Source organism: Staurois parvus, unplaced genomic scaffold (genome assembly GCF_062004578.1).
Source record: "Staurois parvus isolate SC_StPar_1 unplaced genomic scaffold, SC_StPar_1.0 ptg000185l, whole genome shotgun sequence".
Classification (NCBI taxonomy): Eukaryota; Metazoa; Chordata; class Amphibia; order Anura; family Ranidae; genus Staurois; species Staurois parvus.
The window spans coordinates 830,055-852,160 of NW_028317981.1; the positions used below are offsets into that span (position 1 = coordinate 830,055).

Consider the following 22,106-nt stretch of genomic DNA (forward strand, 5'->3'; position numbering starts at 1 on the left):
GGGGGGGCGCTCGCTCGTCCTCCCCCCTTTCCTGACCTGCCGGGCTGCATGCTCGGATAAAGGTCTGGTATGGATATTGAGGGGGACCCACGCTGTTTTTTTTTTACATTTCAGCGTGGAGTTCCCCCTTAATATCCATACCAGACCTGAAGGGCTTGGTATGGATGAGAGGGGGGACCCACGCTGTTTTTTTTTTATTTTTTTTTTTTTTATTGCGGACCTTTATTTTTACATTCAGCTTTCAAAATAAATATTATCTAGACCTTCAAAATAAGTAAAATCATAACAGAAATAATTATAAAGGATAAGAAACAAAAATAGAATCACTAGAACTAAGGAAATCTAATTAGATTACATGAAGATATGCCGAGTGCTGTTTATTAAACACAGTAGTCGCGACCGAGTGCCGGCTGTCAGAGGAATCCACAATCAGATTCACTATTAGTCAGTGGCTAAAAAGCAAACGCCCATGGCAGAGGTCTAAAAGGTGTTCTGCACATGCTCAGTTCTATCTGCCAAAGATACTGCACGGGCATCTAGATTTTTACTGTGTCGATTTCCTTGAAAAAAACGATTTTTAACACATTCTTAATTTTTTTGGAAATAGCAGATATTGTTTAAACTGAAGTCCTGATATTTGGCAAAGCAAATTTCTAAGTGAACATGTCTCTACAGTGATTTTTCATGGTGTTAGACGTGCTTCTTAGCAAGTCTGCTTTTGTGAGTCTGATTCCGGGCGTGTGTCTTTTTGTGAATTAGATTGGGCGTCTGCTTATGGGCTCTGCTCAATAGTGAATTAGGTTGCAGGGTAAAAAATGGACGGACGCCCATGAAAATTGGGCTTAAGCCCATAAATATGCGCCCACGCCCAATAGTGAATCAAGGCCTCTGTGTCCGGTTGGTTATTCACATTTGTTATTTGGTTTTTACTTTTTGAGATGCGGGCGTCACTGCCCACAGGTGTTCCTATGCAGATATGCCATGTAGCACTTTCTTCGCTGAGGCCTGCGCCTCAATAGCCATGTTACTTCTGTGTAGATGCTTCTATTTATGTTATTGTTGATGGGCGGAACTGGCGGTGGGTCTCTGTAGGCTGTAGGTGTGACTCTGTTTACTGGGCTGACCCGTGGGCGGACTCGCTCCTCTAGTTATCTTGGAGCTTCTTCATCTTTGAGGTTCTAGCCGACCGTGATTCCTTTTGCCTTACTAGCCACTTATAGATCACTTGTTAGTGGGTTTATTAGCCTAAGTTGTTTGCTTAGTATTTTCCTGTCTTAACTAAGCCGAGTAGTTCCTGTGGATTATTGTGTCCCCCTCCGAGCTGGTTAGTGGTCCGGATTGGTGTCCTGCCCACTACTCAGCCTCTTTGTGGGTATATTACCCACAGTTGATTGTTACGATGTTTGTACTAATCTTACTGTTTTCACATGAATATTGTTTGTATACCAGATGGGTTCTCATTTTTTTCCTTTTCTTGGACTCTTGTTGTGTGTTTTTTTTTTTTAATGCAAATTTTTTCAGGGCTCCTGGGGATCGTAGCGGAGATGATCTTTTTCCTTTTCGATCACCATGTCGTTGAACTGGTTATCTTTGAATGTTCAGGGAATGAACTCTCTGCAAAACCGGGTAAAGATATTTAAGTTTCTCTGGGCTCGCCATGTCAATATTGCTTTCTGCAGGATACTCATTTCTCAACTACCTCCACCCCAAAATATCTCGATGCACGCTACCCTCAGGTTTTTCAGGCTACTGGCGCTACTAAACAAAGGGGAGTTCTTGTTGCTTTTCACAGCAAAACCCCATTTGTTTGTGTGAAGCGTATTGCTGACCCAAGCGGCAGGTTTATTACAGAGCACGATTCAGGGTATAGATGTCACAATACTGACCTATTGCGCTCCCAATGTCAACCCTGGACCCTTTCTATCACATATCTGCTCCCTCCTGGCTGTCCATCAATGGGGTACTCTTCTGATGGCGGGAGATTACAATTTAGTATTAAATCCTTCCCTAGATAAATACCCTGCGAAGAACTCTAATTCTTTTGTTTCAGCTAAGTCCTTTCCCTTTTACGTTACGTACCCATGACATGGTAGATCTGTGGCGTGAATTCCACCCCCGGGGGAAATGCTATACTTGCTACTCTCAGCCTCATCATTCTCACTCTAGAATTGACCATGCTTTTGTATTACGTAAACATCTTCCTTTGGTGCGTTCCGTCTCTACCCTCACGGTTCCGTGGTCTGATCATGACCCCATTTTGGTGGTTTGTCGATCTCTCCTCTGTAAGCCATCCTACTCCTCCTTGGATTATGAATGACTCCCTGCTTTCGCTGAAGGAGACTCGGGCGGAACTACTGCGCAAATCCCAAGAATATTTTCAGCTAAACTCGGGTTCTGTCTCTTCTTCGGTGACGTTGTGGGAAGCTTACAAGGCTGTTCTTAGGGGCCATATTATACAGATAGCTTTGAGGCGGAAGAGGGATAGACAACATAAACAGCGTCAGCTGGAATCAAAGCTAGCTTCCGTGTCAGCTCAATTTAAGCAGGTACAGACCCCATCAAACCGTAGGTTACTAGATCAGGCCCGCCTGGAACTGGATCTCTGTTTGACAGATGAGGCTGAGCGCTCTTTGCGTTGGACGCGCCAGAAGTGGTATAATAAAGCAAACCAGATTCCATGTTAGCACGTAGATTGCTCTCTTTTACGCATCACCCTAAACAGATTTCTCTACGCACTCGTCAGAATGTTCTTACAAGTACTTCGACTTGCCAGACTTTTATACGGATCCCGCACGGGCTAATCCCCAGTCTATCTGACTTCTTGTCCCATTTGTCTTTGCCTACTTTGACTCAGGCTCATGATGGATCATGATATTCAAATATCAGAAGTTTTGAAATGCATTGCGGATCTGAAGACGGGCAAACGCCCAGGTTCAGATGGATACACGGCTTTATATTACAAGAAATTAGCTGATGTGCTTGCTCCTCACCTTGCCACTATGTACAGTGTGGTGAAGGGAGGTTGGAATTTTTCCCATGACTCTCTGACTGCTAATGTGGTTATGATCCCAAAACCGGATCGAGATCATTCCTCTTGGGCAAATTACAGGCCAAGATCTTTGCCACTCGTTTGAATTCTTTCCTTTTTCTCATCTGATTAAGAAGGACCAGGTAGGTTTCGTCCCCCACAGACAAGCGGGAGATGCCATCAGATGCATTTTACAGTTACAACATCTGGCTCATACTCGCAAAATTGATATGATGCTCCTATCTCTAGAAATCAACAAGGCCTTTGACACTTTGTTCTGGCCTTATCTCATGTTGGCTTTGCTCCCTCGTTCTTGCATTTGATTTCTTCGCTATATACGTCCCCCCAAGTAAAACTCAAATATTATGGTTTTGAGTCCTCAACGTTCCCAATTGGCAGGGGAACTAGACAAGGTTGCCCGCTTTCTCCCATACTATTTATTTTGGCTTTAGAACCTTTGGCAGAAGCCATTCGTATGCATCCTGATATTAAGGGACTGGATGTAGCTGGTTCTCAATATAAGTTATCTCTGTTCGCTGACGATATATTGTCAGTTACGAACCCGGGGGTTACTTTGCCAAACCTACTTGTGGTTTTGGATTCCTTTGCAGTTCTCTCAGGCCTCCATGCATGTCAACCCTGCCAAATCTAAGGCTATGTCAATTACCCTCTCACCATCAATGTTGGCGACTCTGAAACATTCGTTAATTTTTCAATGGCTTTTGGCCCTGCCGTATTTAGGAATCAAGCTCACTCCGACTTATGACAGACTTTACCGGGCTAATTTCCCCGCTGTCTTTAATGATTTGACAGAGATGTTGTCATCCTGGTCTATCCGCTTTCCCAAAATATTGTACGTGTTTCGAGTTTTACTAGCTCCTGTTCCCTCACAAATATTGCGTATTCATCAGCGAAAACTCCTGTCCTTCATTTGGAGTTCTTCTCGACCCAGAATTAGCAAACAAATCTTATTTGCTCATAAGACCGAGGGTGGGTTATCTGTCCCAAATCTTCAGTCTTACTATCTGGCAGCCAATATTGCTCCCTTAGCCCATCTCCATGCATCTCGCAATATTCCCTTGTGGGCTTCTGTAGACTTGATGGATTCCCACCCGATACCACTCCCTTCTTTGCCGTCACTTCCTCCTAGGTTTCCTCCTATTCATCGCCCTTCATTCCTTAGTCTGACGCTAACGCTTCGTCTTTGGGATTCTATTAAATATTCTGCTGGCCTCATTTCCGCCCACCTGCCGTTACTACGTTTGCTACATAATCCATTATTCCTCCCAGGTCGTGACAATCCCAGGCAGTTTGCTTGGTGGCTAGCCAATGGCTTCCACGATGTACATTCCTTGCTCTTTCCCACTCGTATACTCACCTTTTTGAAACTCTGCGCTCTTCTTATGATCCATTGTGGGAGCATTTTGGCTACCTTCAACTCCGCCACTTTATCAATACATTAATACAGGCGCATTCGGGACTCTACAGGTTGACCCCCTTTGAAAGTCAATGCAAACAGATCCCATGCTCCGGGCTTCATCTCTCTGGTCTACTCCTCCATTATTTCTTATAGAACGCTTCTGGTCTGTTCTTATCAGCATTGGCAGTCGGAACTCGGGGGCACTCTGGATCAGCAGGATTGGCAGACCATGACCCAAGCATTATCTAAATGTTCTAGGAATGTTATTCTAGAAAATGCCTATAAGGTTCTCTATAGATGGTATTACACGCCTGCTCGTCTAGCTCGTTTTATCCACACATACTCCCCGACTTGCTTTCGGGGTTGTCAACAAATAGGCTCCATGGTCCATATTTGGTGGACTTGCCCCAAGGTTTGCAGATTGTGGATCAGAGTTTATGCCCTTCTCCACATTATGTTTCACACAGACATTAAGCGCAACCCGTATGAAACGCTCTTATTTAAACCATTAGTGGGCATACTTCTTCCCGAACGGCAGCTGGAATTGCATCTATTCATGGCTACCAAGCTGACGATCACGAGGGCTTTGGAAGACTCCCCTCCTCAGCTTCGAGGCTGTCAAACGGATAAACTTTATAATGGTTAACAAAAAACTGACGCTATACTGTTAGACACCCATACAAAGTTCCTGCAGACCTGGCGTCCCTGGCTTAATATAGCCCAACCGTCGAGATTCGACCAGTCCCTCTTGTCAATATAAAATGTACATATTAGTTTTTTTTTTTTTCCGTCATGGTCCCCCTGGAGCCCTTTTTTCTTTGTGTGTGTTTTTTTTTTTTTTTTTTTTTGTCTCCTTTCTCTTCGTTCCACTCTTTCCGTCTGTTTTTACGCTATTTGTGCTGATTGTGATTTCTGCTTTGAGTGTCGTACCAGCAATACTATATCCATATGCTGGACTCCATCGAGAGGCCTACATGTGGAGTACTTATTTGCATTCAGTGAGACTCCATCTTCCATCTTCCCTGCCTTCTGTATGCTGATATAGTGACAACTTTTTCTTATAGTTTATTATGTCATTGGTTTCTAAATGTCTACCATTTTTTGCAACTTATTGTTTTTTGTTTTCCTTTTTTATATACGGCACTTGTGTACGAAGTTTATTTTCTTGTCTTTCCATCAGTACATACTCTGTATTATTCATCAGAAACCTTGTATGTTTTATTCCTGTCGGTCATGCATCTGTTTTTGACTGATTCTCTGCTGTTATCTATTCTACAATAAAATTCTTTATAAAAGATATTATTTACCTATATTTGTTTTAGCGCTGCACTTTCTTAAGTACTCTATGAGGTTTTATTCTGGTTGCCTTTTCGTGCTTTTAGCTGCTTTATATTATCACCAAGCGCTCACTGAGTATTTTGTTAGATTCCAAACTCTCCATCATGGCAAAGACCAAAAAGCTGTCCAAGGATGTCAGGGACAAGATTGTAGACCTACACAAGGCTGGACTGGGCTACAAAACTATCACCAAGCAGCTTGGTGAGGTGACAACAGCTGGTGCAATCATTCTTAAATGGAAGAAACAAAAAACAACTGTCAGTCTCCCTAGGTCTGGTGCACCATGCAAGATCTCGCCTAGTGGAGTGTCAATGATCATGAGAACAGTGAGGAATCATCCCAGAACTACACGTGAGGATCTTGTCAGTTATCTCCAGGCAGCTGGGACCACAGTCACCAAGAAAACAATTGGTAACACAATACGCAGACAAGGATTGAAATCCTGCAGTGCTCGCAAGGTCCTTCTGCTCGAGAGCGCATGTCCAGGCCCATCTGAAGTTTGCCATTGAACATCTGAATGATGCAGAGGAGGACTGGTTGAAATTGTTGTGGTCAGATGAGACCAAAATCAAGCTCTTTGGCCTCAACTCACCATGTTTGGAGGAGGAAGAATGCTGCCTATGACTCCAAGAACACCATCCCAACTGTCAGATATGGTAGTGGAAACATTCTGCTTTGGGGGTGTTTTTGTGCTAAGGAGACAGGACAACTGCACCGCATCAAAGGGATGATGGACGGGGCAATGTACCGTCTAATCTTGGGTGACATTGTGAATGGATTAATGGAATTTATTTACCAAAAAAATTAAACATACAGCCTTATTCTACATAATTAAAACGAATCTTTATTTCATGATGGAATAACCTTTGGATGGTAATATATTTTCCTCAAAAAGCATTTTATTTAAAAAAATCCGATTTTAAATAAAAAAAAAATCCGATTTAAATAAAAAAAATCTGATTTAAATAAAAAAAAATCCGATTTAAATTTAAAAAAATCCGATTTAAATAACAAAAAATCCAATTTTTTTTTTTTTTGCTCACTACTGCTATACACAAAAGCCTTGGTATAGTTGCATGTGATTCTTCTCAGTCTCTCCAGGCCCCTATGGCTACTAAGAAACCTTAAAAGTCTAAAAGGACATTCCCCATTTATGAACAAATAGAATGGGCAATCTGTGATGATTAAGTTTCTCCTGAAGGGTTTTTTTAAAAATCATTGCCGAGCTACAGGGGTTGGACAAAAATATAGAAACACAATATGATTTGCAAGTGTGAAAGTGACGACATGTTTTGCACTGAAAGCGGAGGTGATGTAACATTCTTTTGCTTCTGCTGTGTGATGAGACACCTAGCTAACAAGTGGGAAGCCGAACTTTCCTTATTCACTGCCTGCACTGCTAGTAATACAGGGTCATGTCTGAGCTTATGGCGTTCCAAAGAGGGAAGATGATTGGTGCCTGCTTAGCTGGTGCCTCTGTGAATGAAGTTGCCAATGTATCCTCTTAAGATTGTAAGCTTCAAGGAGCAGGGCCCTCCTAACCCTTTTGTATTGAACTGTATAATAATTTGCTGTGTTGCGAGGTACAGTTTCAAAGGTTATAACGGCATATATAGTTCTGGGAAAACATGGTCTGATAAGCATAAGCGCGGTCGACATGGTCAACTGGCGGAAAAAGACAAAAGGACAATGTGAAGGATTATGACCCGAAATATGAAAACTGCTGCAAAAGTGACAGCAGAGCTCAATCTCAGTCTTTCAAAGCCCCTGTCCACAAAAACTGTGCAGACGTTACTCCATAAGCAAAACATTCACGGGCAAGCTCCAAATCACTAGTGACCGATAATGCTCAGAAGAGGAGAGAGTGGTGCAACACCCATAAATCATGGACTATTGATCAATGGAAGACTGTAATATGGTTTGAATTATAGTGGCGGTGCAATCATGGTTTGGGCAGCCATATCTTGGTATTCTGCAGGCCCCATCATCACCTTGAAAAGTATAGCCGCTGCCAGCGACTATGCACAAATTTTGTCCGACCATGTTACATAGTCTGGCTGAAAAAAGACAAAAGTCCTTCCGGTTCAGCCATTTAAGAAAAAAAAATGTATAATCTTGTACGCACAGTTGATCCAGAGGAAGGCAAAGCTTGATCCAACTTGCTCCTGCAGGGAAAATAATTCCTTCCTGATCCCCCGAGAGGCAATCAGATATTCCCTGGATCAACTTTACCTATAAATGTTAGTATCCAGTTATATTTTGTGTATCTAGGAAAGAATCCAGGCCTTTTTTAAAGCAATCCACTGAGCTGGCCAGAACCAACTCTTGAGGGAGTCTCTTCCACATTTTCACAGCTCTCACTGTGAAGAAACCCTTCCGTGTTTGGAGATTAAATTTATTTTCCTCCAGACGTAAAGAGTGCACCCTTGTCCTCTGTGATGACCTCAGGGTGAATAACTCTACACAGCGTTTACTATATGAACCACTGATGTATTTATACATGTTGATCATATCCCCCCTTAATCTCCTCTTCTCAAGAGAGAATAAATTTAGTTCCTCTAATCTTTCTCCATAGCTGAGCTCCTGCATGCCTCTTATCAGTTTGGTTGCCCTTCTCTGTCATTTTTCCAGTGCCCAAAACTGAACTGCATATTCCAGATGAGGTCTTACTAATGATTTGTACAGGGGTAAAATGAGCTCTCTCTCTCGTCTATCTCTTTAAATACAAGAGATGATTTTGCTCACTTTAGAAACCGCAGCTTCGCATTGCATGCCGGTATTAAGCTTGTGATCTACCAGAACTCCCAGATCCTTCTTGACCATTGATTCCCCTAATTGTACCCTCCCTAGTATGTATGATGTATGCAAATTCTTAGCCCCCAAGTGCATAACCTTACATTTATCAACATTAAACCTCATTTGCCACATAGTTGCCCAATTAAACAGTGCATTGAGGTCAGCTTGTAAGTTGAAGACATCCTGTAAGGATGTTATTCCACTGCACAGCTTGATGTCATCTGCAAGGACTGAAATTGTATTTTTTTTTATCCCAGACCCTATATCATTTATAAATATATTAAAAAGTAAGGGTCCCAACACTGAACCTTGGGGTACACCCCAAATGAATCATTGAACACTACAAACTGAATATGATCTTTTAGCCAGTTTTCTATTTGTTCACATACTGTTGATTTTAACTGTGTCAAACACTTTTGCAAAATACAAGTATACCATGTCCACCGCCACCCCTCTGTCCAACATTTTGCTCACCTCCTCATAAAAAGAAATCAGATTTGTTTGACAACTTCTGTCTTTCATGAATCCATGCTGGCTGTTGCTGAAAAATTTTTTTTCCCAGCAAGAACTCCTCTATGTGGTCTTTTATTAAACTCTCCAGTATCTTCCCAACTATAGAAGTTAAACTAACTATCTATAATTACTTGGTAAAGATTTTGACCCCTTTTTAAATATTGGCACTACATTGGCCTTACGCCAATCCAGTGCAGTGGTACTATGCCAGTGATTAAAGAGCCCCTAAAAAAAATTAGGAACAATGGCTTTGAAATGACAGAGCTCAATTCTTTAAGGACCCGTGGGTGTATGCCATCAGGTCCAGGTGTTTTATTCACCTTTTTTCTGTCTAAGTATTTTTGGATCATATCAATTGTGAGCCAATGTGGATTATCTGGAGCTGTGTCAATACCATGCCCATTATGGACGAGCTCCCCCATGCTCCTTTTGTATACACAGAGCTGAAGAAGGTATTTAATAAATTTGCCTCGTCTTTGCCCCCAGTCACCCACTCTTGTTTGTTTGTTTTGTATTGTAAAGGGCCTATATGCTCGGACTGGACCTTTTTTACTATTAATATATTTGAAGAATTTTTTGGGGTTCGTCCTGCTATCGTTTGCAATCTGTCGTTCGGTTTCAATTTTTGCGGCCTTTATTTCCTTTTTTCATATTCTGTTATACTCCTTTGTAACGTTTAAATGATGATAGCGTTCCTTCATTTTTATATTTAATAAAAGCTCTTTTCTTATCTATAGCTTTTTTAACTTTGGCCGTAAGCCACATAGGTTTGATTTTTAGCCTTTTAAACTTGTTGTTCATGGGAATATATTTTGCAGTGTGTTCACATACAGTCTTTCTGAAGAACTCCCTTTTCTGTGTTGTGTTCATTGATACCAATATTCCCTCCAAGTCTAAGCCTTGGAAAATTAGTGCTCTTAAAATTGTGCATTTTTTATTTTTCCCGTATGTGCTTGCTGTTTACAGCTAACAATAAATTAAATCATGTTATGGTCACTGCTACCTAGATGTTCTTTTATATGGATGTACCATAAAATCGTCCTGTATTAGGTTTAAAAATGTTTGCCCTTTAACTATTCCTGCAGTACCATTACTCCAGTCAATTTCTGGGTAGCTAAAATCCCCCATTATTATCCCTGTCCCAGCCCTTTCGATCTGTGCAAAGAGCTGACTCTCCACCTCCTCATTAACACTGGGAGGCCTATAACAAACGCCAATGTTTACCTTTGTTGTATGCACCCCGGTGTGCAGTTCCACCCATAATGCTTCAGCCTCATCACACTCTCCTTCAACTAGATCCTCTTTCACACTCGCTCTGGGATCACTTCTCACATAGAGACAGACACCACCACCTTTCTTATTTACCCTGTCTCTCCGAAAGAGAACATAGCCAGGAATATTATTGGCCCAGTTATATGAAGAATGAAGCCAAGATTCATCAATACCAATTAAATCATAGTTCTCTTCATGCACCAAAGCTTCCAGCTCACCTATTTTGCTTGGCAGACTTCTGGCATTGGTGAACAAACACTTTAATTCATTGACACCTAGTTCACACCACCCTGTGGTGCAGACATTGTTTGTCAAAGACCGTGCCATTTACTAAGATGATAATGCTCTGATTCACACAGCTGGTGTCCTCAAATCCTGGTTTGATGAGCATGTAGACAAAATGTTGCACCTTCCTGGGGTGCCACAGTTGCCGGATCTCATTATCATAGAGTCACTATATTCATTTTTTGAGAACAAGGTTCAGGTTCATTTCCATCTGCAGCATCTGCGAGAACTGGAATGATTTTTGCTTGAGTGGTATCAGATTCTATTATCCACCATCCAAGGCTTATATTTGTCAATTCCCAGTAGAATTCAGGCAGTCTTGGATGCCAAAGGCAGCCCAACACCATATTCGGTAACCATTTCAATTTTTTACCTGGTGTTTCCATAATTTTGTCCAACCCCTGTATATCCAGTGGAAAAAGAATTAACTACAAATTAGACTGTTAGGGTAGTAAACCCTGCTGTCTCAGTGTTAAATAAACCTCTTGCTGTCCCTGTAGAAGATGTTCCTTGATTCAAGGATTCTGGAGACAGAAAAGTAGAGATATTGTTAAAAGTTTTTTCTTTACACTTGCAGGTCCAGCCTTGCAACCATCTATTGCTGCAATCTCTGCTTCTTAAACCACAACTAATTGGACTAGGGCAATGAATGCTCAACAAGATCTTGCCTTTCAGGACTGAAATCTAGTGCATTAACACTGCTTTCCATCTTACTTTTCTGTGTTGATGCCCTAGAACATTTACAAATTTCACAATGGCTCTCATTTCTATCCATGTGTGCAGAAACTTATGCCTGAAAACCAGGTCAGCTGAAGCTGCCTGTAAAAGACAGCTCACTTGCATGCCCTAAGGAGGAAGATACCCCTTCGGTAAGGCACTTGAAAAATGCATAAAAGATGCCACAGGAGGAAATGTCCTTCTCCCACAGCTCAACCCCTCCCCCCTTCAGGGGCCTCTACCTCAAAATGCAGAACATCATACTGCTCTCCTCAGGCCTCCTTCCAAGCCAAAATTCAGCCCTTCTTTTAAGCACACAATTTGAAACACAAAAGTCCACCAATTGTGCCACAATGCCCGCTCTACAATGTATGGGCACCATTACTCCTAAGGGTGGGAGACATTTGTCATGGTTTCATGGTTTGTATTCCTCTGGACCACAGATGCCCCAGAATCATCCTATCCTGGACCTAAAATCCCTAAACAAATACACTGCCTTGAAAAAGTGTTCATACCCCTTGAAATTTTCCACATTTTGTCATGTTACAACCAAAAAGATACATTTTTTTTATTGGGATTTTATGTGATAGACCATCACAAAGTGGCACATATATGTGAAGTGGAAGAAAAATGATAAATGGTGTTCAAAATTCTTTACAAATATCTGAAGTGTGGCGTGCATTTGTATTCAGCCCCCATTTGCTCTGATACCCCTAACTAAATTCTAGTGGAACCAATTACCTTCAGATGTCACCTAATTAGTAAATAGAGTCCACCTGTGTGTAATTTAATCTCAGTATAAATACAGCTGTTCTGTGAAGTCCTCAGGTTTGTTAGAGAACATTAGTGAACAAACAGCATCATGAAGGCCAAGGAACACACTAGACAGGTCAGGGATAAAATTGTGGAGAAGTTTAAAAAAGGGTTAGGTTGTAAACAAATATCCAAAGCTTTGAACATCTCACGGAGCACTGTTCAATCCATCATCTGAAAATGGAAAGCGTATGGCACAACTGCAAACCTATAAAGACATGGCCATCCACCTAAACTGACAGGCTGGGCAAGGAGAACATTAGTTGGAGAAGCAGCCAAGAGACCCACGGTAACTCTGGAGGAGCTGCAAAAATCCATAGCTCAGGTGGGAGAATCTGTCCACAGGACAACTATTAGTTATGCACTCCACAAATCTGGCCTTTATGGAACAGTGGCAAGAAGAAAGCCATTGTTGAAAGAAAACCATAAGAAGTCCGGTTTGCAGTTTGCGAGAAACCATGTGGGGGACACAGCAAACATGTGCAAGAAGGTGCTCCGGTCACATGAGACCAAAATTTAACTTTTTGGCCTAAATGCAAAACGCTATGTGTGGCAGAAAACTAACACTAACTAAGCCAAATACAGGGCAATCTTAGAAGAAAACCTGTTAAGAGTCTGCAAAAGACTTGAGCCTGAGGCAGAGGTTCGCCTTCCAGCAGGACAATGGCCCTAAACATATAGCCAGAGCTACAAGGAATGGTTTAGCTCAAAGCATATTCATGTGTTAGAATGGCCCAATCATAGTCCAGACCTAAATCCAATTGAGAATCTGTGGCAAGACTTGAAAATTGCTGTTCACAGATGCTCTCCATCCAATCTGACAGAGCTTCTTGCAAAGAAGAATGGGCAAACATTTTACTCCCTAGATGTGAAAAGCTGGTAGAGACATACCCAAAAAGACATGCAGCTGTAGTTGCAGCAAAAGGTGGTTCTACAAAGTATTGACTCAGCGGGGCTGAATACAAATGCACGTCACAACTTTTTAGATATTTATTTCTAACAAATTTTGAAAACCATTTTATCTTTTTCCTTCCACTTGACAACTATGTGCCACTTTTGTGTTGGTCTGTCACAATAAATCCCAATAAAATACATTTACGTTTTTGGTTGAACATGACAAAATGTGGAAAATTTCAAGGGGTATGAATACTTTTTCAAGGCATTGTATGTATGCATTTCCAAGTTTTGCAAGGAATCCATTTGGTCAGTTTGCTTCTCTTAGAGGGGACCTTCTCCATTTCTCCATCTCTCAACTTCTTCATGTTTCTCTACAGCCAAGGAAGGAAGTTCTTTGCTTGGTGAAATACAAGTTCAGCAATGGAAATGGGAAAGTTTTTTTTTTTTTCTCTCACCTTCTTAGAAGGTGAAAGCAGCAGATGCCAAGCTCACAGGCTGGAGTGATGTTTCATTCCTCAGTCATGGAGTAATTAGACATTGCTACAGCAGTAGCCTGTTTCAGTCATCAGCGGAAACTAGAAAGTCTGGCAGCCTTGAAGTCTGATCATCTGGACGGAGAAATAACTGCTCAGTAATCTTTGCTGTTCTTACCCTGAGAGAGGACTATTGGATGGGAGATTTCCTCAGCCATCATCACTTGGACAAAGAATAATAGTCCCTCTATCCAGATATATTTAATCTCTTAAGTCAGAAATTGGGGGACCTCAGATGGGGAAATTCTGGCCTCCAGGATCAACAACAAGTTACACCTATTTGTAGCCAGGACCAAGGACCTTCTAGCACTGATATCTGGTAATCCCACGGTCTCAGTTTAGGTTAATATGTCTTCCTCCCAGTACAGATTCTTCCTCAATTGCTCCATTAAATAGGAAAAGAGAAGAAAACAATGATTCTAACTGTACCATACTGGCCCAGAAGAACCTGGTACACAGACATAGTCAAACTGGACTCTCCTAGGCCGTCTGGAGGCCATCCTGCTTTTCACTCACCAGGTTTAATGGTGTGATTATTGAAGCTCAGGTCTTAAAGGACAGGAATATGTCTGACTCTGTCATTCTTCCATTACTCAAGGCCAGAAAATCCACTTCTAGAAATTTCTACTACCACATTCTTTTTTGCCTGATGTGTACACAGGCATTTCAACCCTACAGAGCACTTGGTACCTCACACTGATTTTTTTGCAGTTGGGACCAAAACTTGGTTTTAAAGTGAATGTTAACCCTTAAATTTTTTTTCAATTAAAATAAAAAAGATGTTACCTTCTCTGTGCAATTATATTGGCGTACTTTCTCCTCCGGAGTCCCCCGCCGGTTTTCTCCACTTCTCCTCTTCTCTGAGTGCCAACACTCAGCTGTGTGCTGAGGGGGCACCCATGAGGGCATGCGTATGAGCCTGGCTGTGTCCATAGACACAGTGTGGATCAGCCACACACCTACTCTCTCCTCACAGGATTTGATTGACAGCAGCAGGAGCCAATGGTTCCCACTTTTCTCGGTGAAGCCTGTTAGTCCAGGAAGAGAGAGCAATGGTACTGCAGACAGGCACAGCATTGGATCAAGAAAGGACTCAGGTAAGTGTATGGGGAGAAAAGGAAGAGAGAGAAGCAGCACCTTCTGAGTGTACCATAAACAGACTTTATTAATCAACACATTAGCAAGGTAGAAGATAAAAGGCTCAAAGTCCAAAAATACCACTGGGATATGCCGGTCTGGTCCCACTGTACCCACTGTGATGTATCCTAGAATCCCTTCGGCTGCGTTGCTTCTCTCTCTTATCCATTGCAGAGTCCCTTCTAACTCTTCCTGCAAGCAGCAGCCATTGGGTCAAGCATCTGAGCCACCTGGATCATTATACATATTCCCCATGTGTACCCGGCCTCTAATAGCCTTTGGACTGCTTTCTGTATAGTACGCAAGATATCTCTCTCTTTTGTATGGGGGTAGAACCCACTTTAAGGGAAACCAATTTTGGCCTTGTCCATTCTATTCCAAAACCCTTTGACTTCTTTCTCTGGTAAAAATATTTAAGGCTCACGGATCAGATCCCCATTACAACACTGTGTGCCCTCAGTATGGACCTCTTTGAACCCATAAAGGAACTCCCTTGACTGCTCTCTTATTAACAACCATATGTGCTTACTTCACCAGATTGGTGGGCGTTTCCTGGGTCTTTTGCCATCAGGCATCTATATTTTACAACCTTGTGGCAATAATCACTGTGTTCTTCTGGCATTTATGGCTCCCCTCCACACTTGCTGAGAGAACACAACAGCTCAGTGGCCAACATTGTGTGGCCTGACATAGGAAGAGGTGTTTGCAATCAACTCTGAGGAGTAAGGTAATGAATGCAAAGGGCATTATTTCAATTTCATTGTTTCCTGGGCAAAAAAATAAAAATAAATCCATACATGCTACTTTATTATGTATTATTGTTTCAAGATTGTAACAAATACATTGTCTTCTGGTGGCTGTTTTTATTAACATTAACATGTTTACAGGTGCTTATTGAGACATTGTGTGCCCTTGGAGCTCAGTGTCGTTGGTCAGCTTGCAATATTTACTCTACCCAGAATGAAGTTGCAGCTGCCTTAGCTGAATCAGGTGAGTGATTTGATTCTGTATTAGTCTGTTTAAAAACTGAAGAATTGATAGTTTAGATTGCCTGCCTCCTAGACAACAAGACCGGTTGGTTGTGGGCCCAGACTGCAGTGGTAGATCTCTGATCTTCTGAAAGAATTGCAGCAGAGTGTCACTTTTTGGCAGACTTGGATAAGTGAAAAGGGGCTTTGGGAGGTTTTTTTTCCCCAGAGTGAGTAAGAGGAATAGAGGACAACATTTCTCTGGATGTGCTTTTATGTCCTCAGAATATACATAAAACAATTAATATGCATAAATAATAAAGCAGTTTCCTGAAAAAAATAATTATAAACTCAATAATAAAAAAAACAAATGTCCCATAAGTTCTGAAGAAACTTATTGGGATTTTTTTTCCCCGAAAAACATGTAGCAGAATACATTTTGACCTAAATTTATGGCTAACTTTGATTTTTACTATATATTTTTTTAAGAATAAAAATACAGATTTTTATGAAAATGTTTGGTCTTTTTTTGTTTATAGCGCAAAAAATAAGCGCACAGGTGATCCAATACCACCGAAAGAAAGCTCTATTTGTGTGAAAAAATAACATAAATTTTGTCTGGGTACAGCATTGCGTGACCGCGCAATTACCAGTTGAAATAGCGCAGCAATGAATAGCAAAAAAAGCCTGGTCAGGGAGGGGTGTAAATCCTCAGGAGGGCAAGTGGTTAAATATTTTCAACAGCATAATGTAGTCCATATTTTTCTTTCAATATTCCAGTTAGGTGATATTTTGTAATATAATGTTTAAGCACCAAGTGACTAAAATAATTATAAAAATTCTAAAAACTGGTCTGTTACATGAAAAAAGAGATTTGGACATACTTAAAGTGGAACTTCATTGCAACTTCATTACTATAAACCAAAAACACTAATTCATATTTAATATTCTAAGCAAACTTGCCTGTCAGTCCATGTCTCCATGCTTTATTTTGCTAACAAATCACTGTGAAAAACACCCCCTAGCATTTCTGGCTATGGCCATCTTGAGTAAGGGCAGATTATTTGTGAAGCATTTACTTCCTGGAATCTATCTGCCCTTAGCTCAGGCATGAAACAGGAGGGTGTTCTTAGCTGGGAAAGCGGCTCCTCCCCTCCTGAAGACTCCTAGGATGTATGACATTTGCCTAGGCGTGGAAATCGGGAAGTAACTGAAGAAATGTTAAAACAAAACAAAAAACAAAAAGTCTAAAACAAGTAATAAGGATATACTTCCCTTTCTATTTTTTAATGGTAGCAGCACAAGGATTAAAACTATGCAGTGATGAAGTTCCGCTTTAAATTTCTTATCATATAGTACATTATAGGACACATATATGAATACAGATTATGTGCTCAAAATATACCTAAAACAACGAATATGAAAAAATTCGTTAAAATGGTGTCCGAAATAAAACTTCTAAACTCAAAAATAATAATAATAAAGTTCCATAAATCATGAAAAGAAAGAAGAAATGTCCAAGGTGCAAAGAACGATATTCATTGGAAATGTAAATCCTCTAGGGATCACACAATGGCGCAGACCCAGTGTTAGATAAATGCCAATACACCCGTGAAATGAGGCAATAGAAATCCGCTACTTGCCAGATAACCATGACTATCACTATCACAGCAACCACGCTTTCAGGGTTAAAGAAGCTTAACCCTCAGCTGGTGGATCACCACTGCTCCAGACAGCCAGCCACGGTTTCCTCAGAAACAAAAGGCAGGAAGTGATACCATAGTGTAAAACCACATTAAATGTATTTATTGTACATACAATTTATACACTTACACTAACATTCAAGAGCCAGAAAAGTCATCACAGCGCATATAATAAAAGTGCATAGCGTTCCTATGGGCTGCTTCAGGTCCGTCCCACTAATCCAGTCACTTACGGTGCGCAAAGACGTCACTGAAATAAGGCCCTTCATGACGCATTTCACCATCATTCATTCTATTGTGAATGCTGCTGCCAGACTCATCCACCTTACTAACCGTTCTGTATCTGCCACCCCTCTCTGCCAATCCCTCCACTGGCTTCCCATTGCCCATCGGATAAAATTCAAAACATTAAAAATAACGTATAAAGCCATTTATAACTCTACCCCAAATTACATCACCGATCTTGTCTCTAAATATCACCCAAACCGTACTCTCCGCTCCTCGCAAGACCTCCTACTCTCTAGCTCCCTTGTCTCTTCCTCCCATGCTCATCTCCAGGACTTCTCCAGAGCTTCCCCCATCCTCTGGAACTCTCTACCCCAATTTATCAGACTATCGCCTACTCTGCTCACTTTTAGGCGATCTCCGAAAACCTATCCTGCCCTCAGCTAATAGTGGAATCTTCTACTCTTCCAACCTGTCCATCCCCCACAGTTACTACCTTTTGTACCACTAGCCCCTCCCTCCTAGATTGTAAGCTCCTATCCCTCTTGTATTGAACTGTATTGTTGCTGTATTGTCTCCCGTTATATTGTAAAGCACTGAGCAAACTGTTTGCGCTATATAAATCCTGTATAATAATAATAATCATGGGGGGGGGGGGGATGGGCCACAGGAGAACTTCACGCATTGCTGTTTATATACATACTGAAGAAGGCACTATCGCCATATTGAATACTGGCAACTTGCCCACACTAGAGATGAATTACAGTGCTCAATGAAGAATAAGTGATTTCTCACTTTGCGCCCTCTAGTGTTCAACTCACAATATTACTCCAAGGACAGGGATGTGGCAGCCCATGGAAATAAAATAGCCATAGAACACTACTAATCCTTATTATAATATCAAAAAACATGATTGGCTATTGATTCCCAATACTCAACAGAAACTTCCATCTTAAATAGACTCAACAAAAGTTTAAAATAAAAATTATAAACACTTAACAACATAATTTTAACTGGTGACATTAATTGCACAGCCCACAGGACCGCCAACACCCCAACCTCAAATTATTAAAAATAAAATATACCCTACAAAATATCTTAAAAACAAAGGGATATTCTAGGCTGTGTGACAGTGCGAGGCTCTGTCACTGTGGAAATGGGGTTGAAAAGGACACAGGACTCTCAAACAGTCAGTTTGAGAGGCTCCAGCAAATGTTTTGTGAGCAGAGAAAGCTATGTTTTAAGCTTTCCCTGGATTTGGTAAGTCTGAATCAGGCCTGGCCAGCTAAGAGAGTCTGGGAGACCAAGGGAGGGTCTGGGAGGCTAAGGAAGCTGCAGAGGCCAGTGAGTCCAAGTGGCTAGAGGGAATCCATGAGTATCTGGAAGAAGCAAGCTTAGGTACAGGGAAAACTCGGTCAAGAGGCCATGTGGAGCCTGAACAGCAAGGAGTTGTCACCTAGGCTGAGAGCCTCAATAGCCAGTGGCCTGGGAAACCAAGTGTAATATTAATTTTTATTATCTACATTTTTTAATTCGGTCTCTAGTAAGTTCCTGGCCAGGATATATAAATGTACTCTCTATTTGGATGTGAATGGAAGGTTTTGAACTGAGTAGTAACAGATGTGAATTATTTGTGTCTGGAGTTGGATAATTACAGAAAGCAAAGTCTAGCTTATATTTTCTTTAGAGTAGGCCTATGTAATGTATACTTTGTTATGATTTCATATGAGTCTGAAAGTTTAAATTGTAATCCATGAATCACATTTGTTCAGACAAGCTGTACTCTATGTGACGTAAGACTCCGGTTTTGCTCCCTACCGAGTGTGCTTGTCAATCATGTTAATTAGCTTATCTGAGGCTAAAAAGAAGACATGTTACACAAACCTAAATTACAGTGGGAGGTGAAAAGGGGAGTGGTTAATGAGCCCGCGCATTTCAAACAAAAGACTGTGGGAGGGCTTGGTTTCTGGAGCCATTTTAAGCACATGCTTGCTTAGACAAAGAGGGCAGTTCACAAAGGACACTCTCTGCACATACACTTAGACAAAGGAACTCACATGAACACATGCTGAACAAAGAACTACATATTTTGCTTTTATTCAAGGAACAAACAACTTATATTCTATATTATTACTTTTGTAATGACTTTGTATGGTTTTGTGTGATCAAATAAAGTCACACTGGTTTTTCTTAACTGGCTCTGAAAAGGATTTATTCCTACAATCACCTGTAGACACAGGAATACTAATAGTTTTTCATAACTCTAGAATTCCAACACCAAGTCAAGCAAGGTACTGCTGACCAGAGAGCCAGGTGACTTGGCATTTGCATTGTGCATTATTTTGAGTGAAGTTGAAACCCCCTGCGTGGGAAACCTTGTGTCAAAAGGACTTTTCAGTTACTGTTTAATAAAAGGGGGCTACCAAACTGATAAGAGGCTTGAAGGAGCTCAGCTATGAGGAAAGATTAGAGGAACTGAATTCTCTTTTGAGAAGAGATTAAGGGGGAATATGATCAACATGTGTAAATACATCAGTGGTTCACATAGTGAACGCTGTGTAGAGCTATTCAACCTGAGGACAAGGGGGCACTCTCTGTCTGGAGGAAAATAAATTAAATCTCCAAACACGGAAAGGTTTCTTCACAGTGAGAGCTGTGAAAATGTGGAATAGATTCCCTCAAGAGTTGGTTCTGGCCAGCTCAGTGGATTGCTTTAAAAAAGGCCTGGATTCTTTCTTAGATACACAGAACATAACCGGATACTAACATTTATAGGTAAAGTTGATCCAGGGAATATCTGATTGCCTCTTGGGGATCGGGAAGGAATTTTTTTCTCTGCAGCAGCAAATTGGATCATGCTTTACTTGTTTTTTTTTTTTCTGCCCTCCTCTGGATCAACTGTGGGTATAGGATTAGAACTTCTTTTTTTTTTGTTTTTTTTTTGTTTAATGGTTGAACTGGATGGACTTTTGTCGTTTTTTTTTTTTTAAGCCAGACTAACTATGTAACTACCAGGCACTTAATTTAGTTCCTGTCTGGCATGAACTCACTTAAAAACGCATCTACCGCTGAGCTAAGCATCCCCCATATCACAGCTGTTATTTATAAAGCTGTAGACCTCCCAATCCACGTTAAGTCCAAAAAGGACATAGGTTTTAAGATGATAAATACAGCATCTTTCTGACTTGGAAATAACGCTAAGAAAAGTCCCACTCCTAATGTGGTACTCATTTCTCTATGGCCAGAAATAAAGTACCTAAGCAAAAAAAAAACTTCAAAAAGTATTCAGGTGGTGCATAAATCAATTGTCAGGGCCAAAACCCCCCCAAATGACCCCTTTTTGCAAAGCAGACAGTCCGACGTACTTCATAAGAGGCATGGCGAGTTTTTTGAAGTTGTATTTTTTTGTCATTTTTTGGAAAATGCAGAAAATTATTTTTCACTTTTTTTTTTACATACTGTCACAATTGCAGTACAGCGTCATCATATAACTGGCATGGCGGTGATCAGGGACACTGACTGGTGACAGTATGAAAAAAAATATATAATTATTTAAATTTTATTATTTTTATGTTTCAATATTTTTATTGAGTTTTCAAGGATAAACATGGAAGAACAGGGAAAAATAGGGAAAAGAGAAAAGGTTAAATCATACAACGTTACAGTAGGCAAATATGGTTGATCAATTTGTTGTAGATCTGCCCTCTGGACAGATGGAGTATTAGTTTTGTTTAGCAACTTCATCAGAGGTATTTGTGTGCCTTTGAAAGGCCTTGGTGAGGAGTTAGGGGGATTAGGGGGAGGATGGTGGTGGGGAGGTGGGGAGTAGGGTGGGGGGGGGGGAGGAATATAGCTGGGGAATTGAGTTGATATCAGTCTAATTGCAGGGTGTAATTTTGTTTCCTGAAATGTCATCAAGGTTGTATATTACATTTAGGGTGTTTTAGCCATCGGGTCCACTGGAGATTGAATTTGGGATAGGAGGAAGTGTTGATTGCGGATAGTTTTTCCATTTGGCATTGAGTGTTAAGGTCTGTAATCAAAGATGTGATTATGGGGGTATTGTTTGTGTTCCATAGTCTAGTAATATTAATTTTTGAGGCAAAGAGTATATGGGTAATAATTGTTCTGGAGCTTGGAGGGAGTTTCTCAATTCCAATGTGTAGGAGTGCTAGCGATGGGTTCAGGGATAATGGCATTTTGTGTATTTCAGAAATTAACTGGAATGTAGTATTCCAGAAGGAACGAAGTGATTTGCATGACCACAAAATGTGGATTGTTGAGCCTGGATCACCACAAAGTTTCCAGCAGGTAGATGACTGTTTTGGGTAGTAAATGGAAAGTTTGACCGGAGTCAGGTACCATTGGTGGAGTAATTTTTTAAGTATGACTCCCAGTAGGAGCTACATTGGGTAGCCTTATAGGTGATTCTGAAGGTATTTTCCCAACACTTTAAAGTTA

General features: G+C 41.0%; 1 protein-coding gene across 3 annotated transcripts in view; it reads left to right on the forward strand.

The window, feature by feature from the left end:
- LOC149462135 (S-adenosylhomocysteine hydrolase-like protein 1) overlaps positions 1-22,106 on the forward strand; it is a 461,588-nt gene that overhangs the window by 128,348 nt on the left and 311,134 nt on the right. For all 3 annotated transcript variants that reach the window (XM_089677371.1, XM_089677372.1, XM_089677373.1), the window contains exon 5: positions 15,637-15,739. In XM_089677371.1, the coding sequence (XP_089533497.1) occupies positions 15,637-15,739 (103 nt within the window). The remainder of the gene's footprint in view (positions 1-15,636; positions 15,740-22,106) is intronic.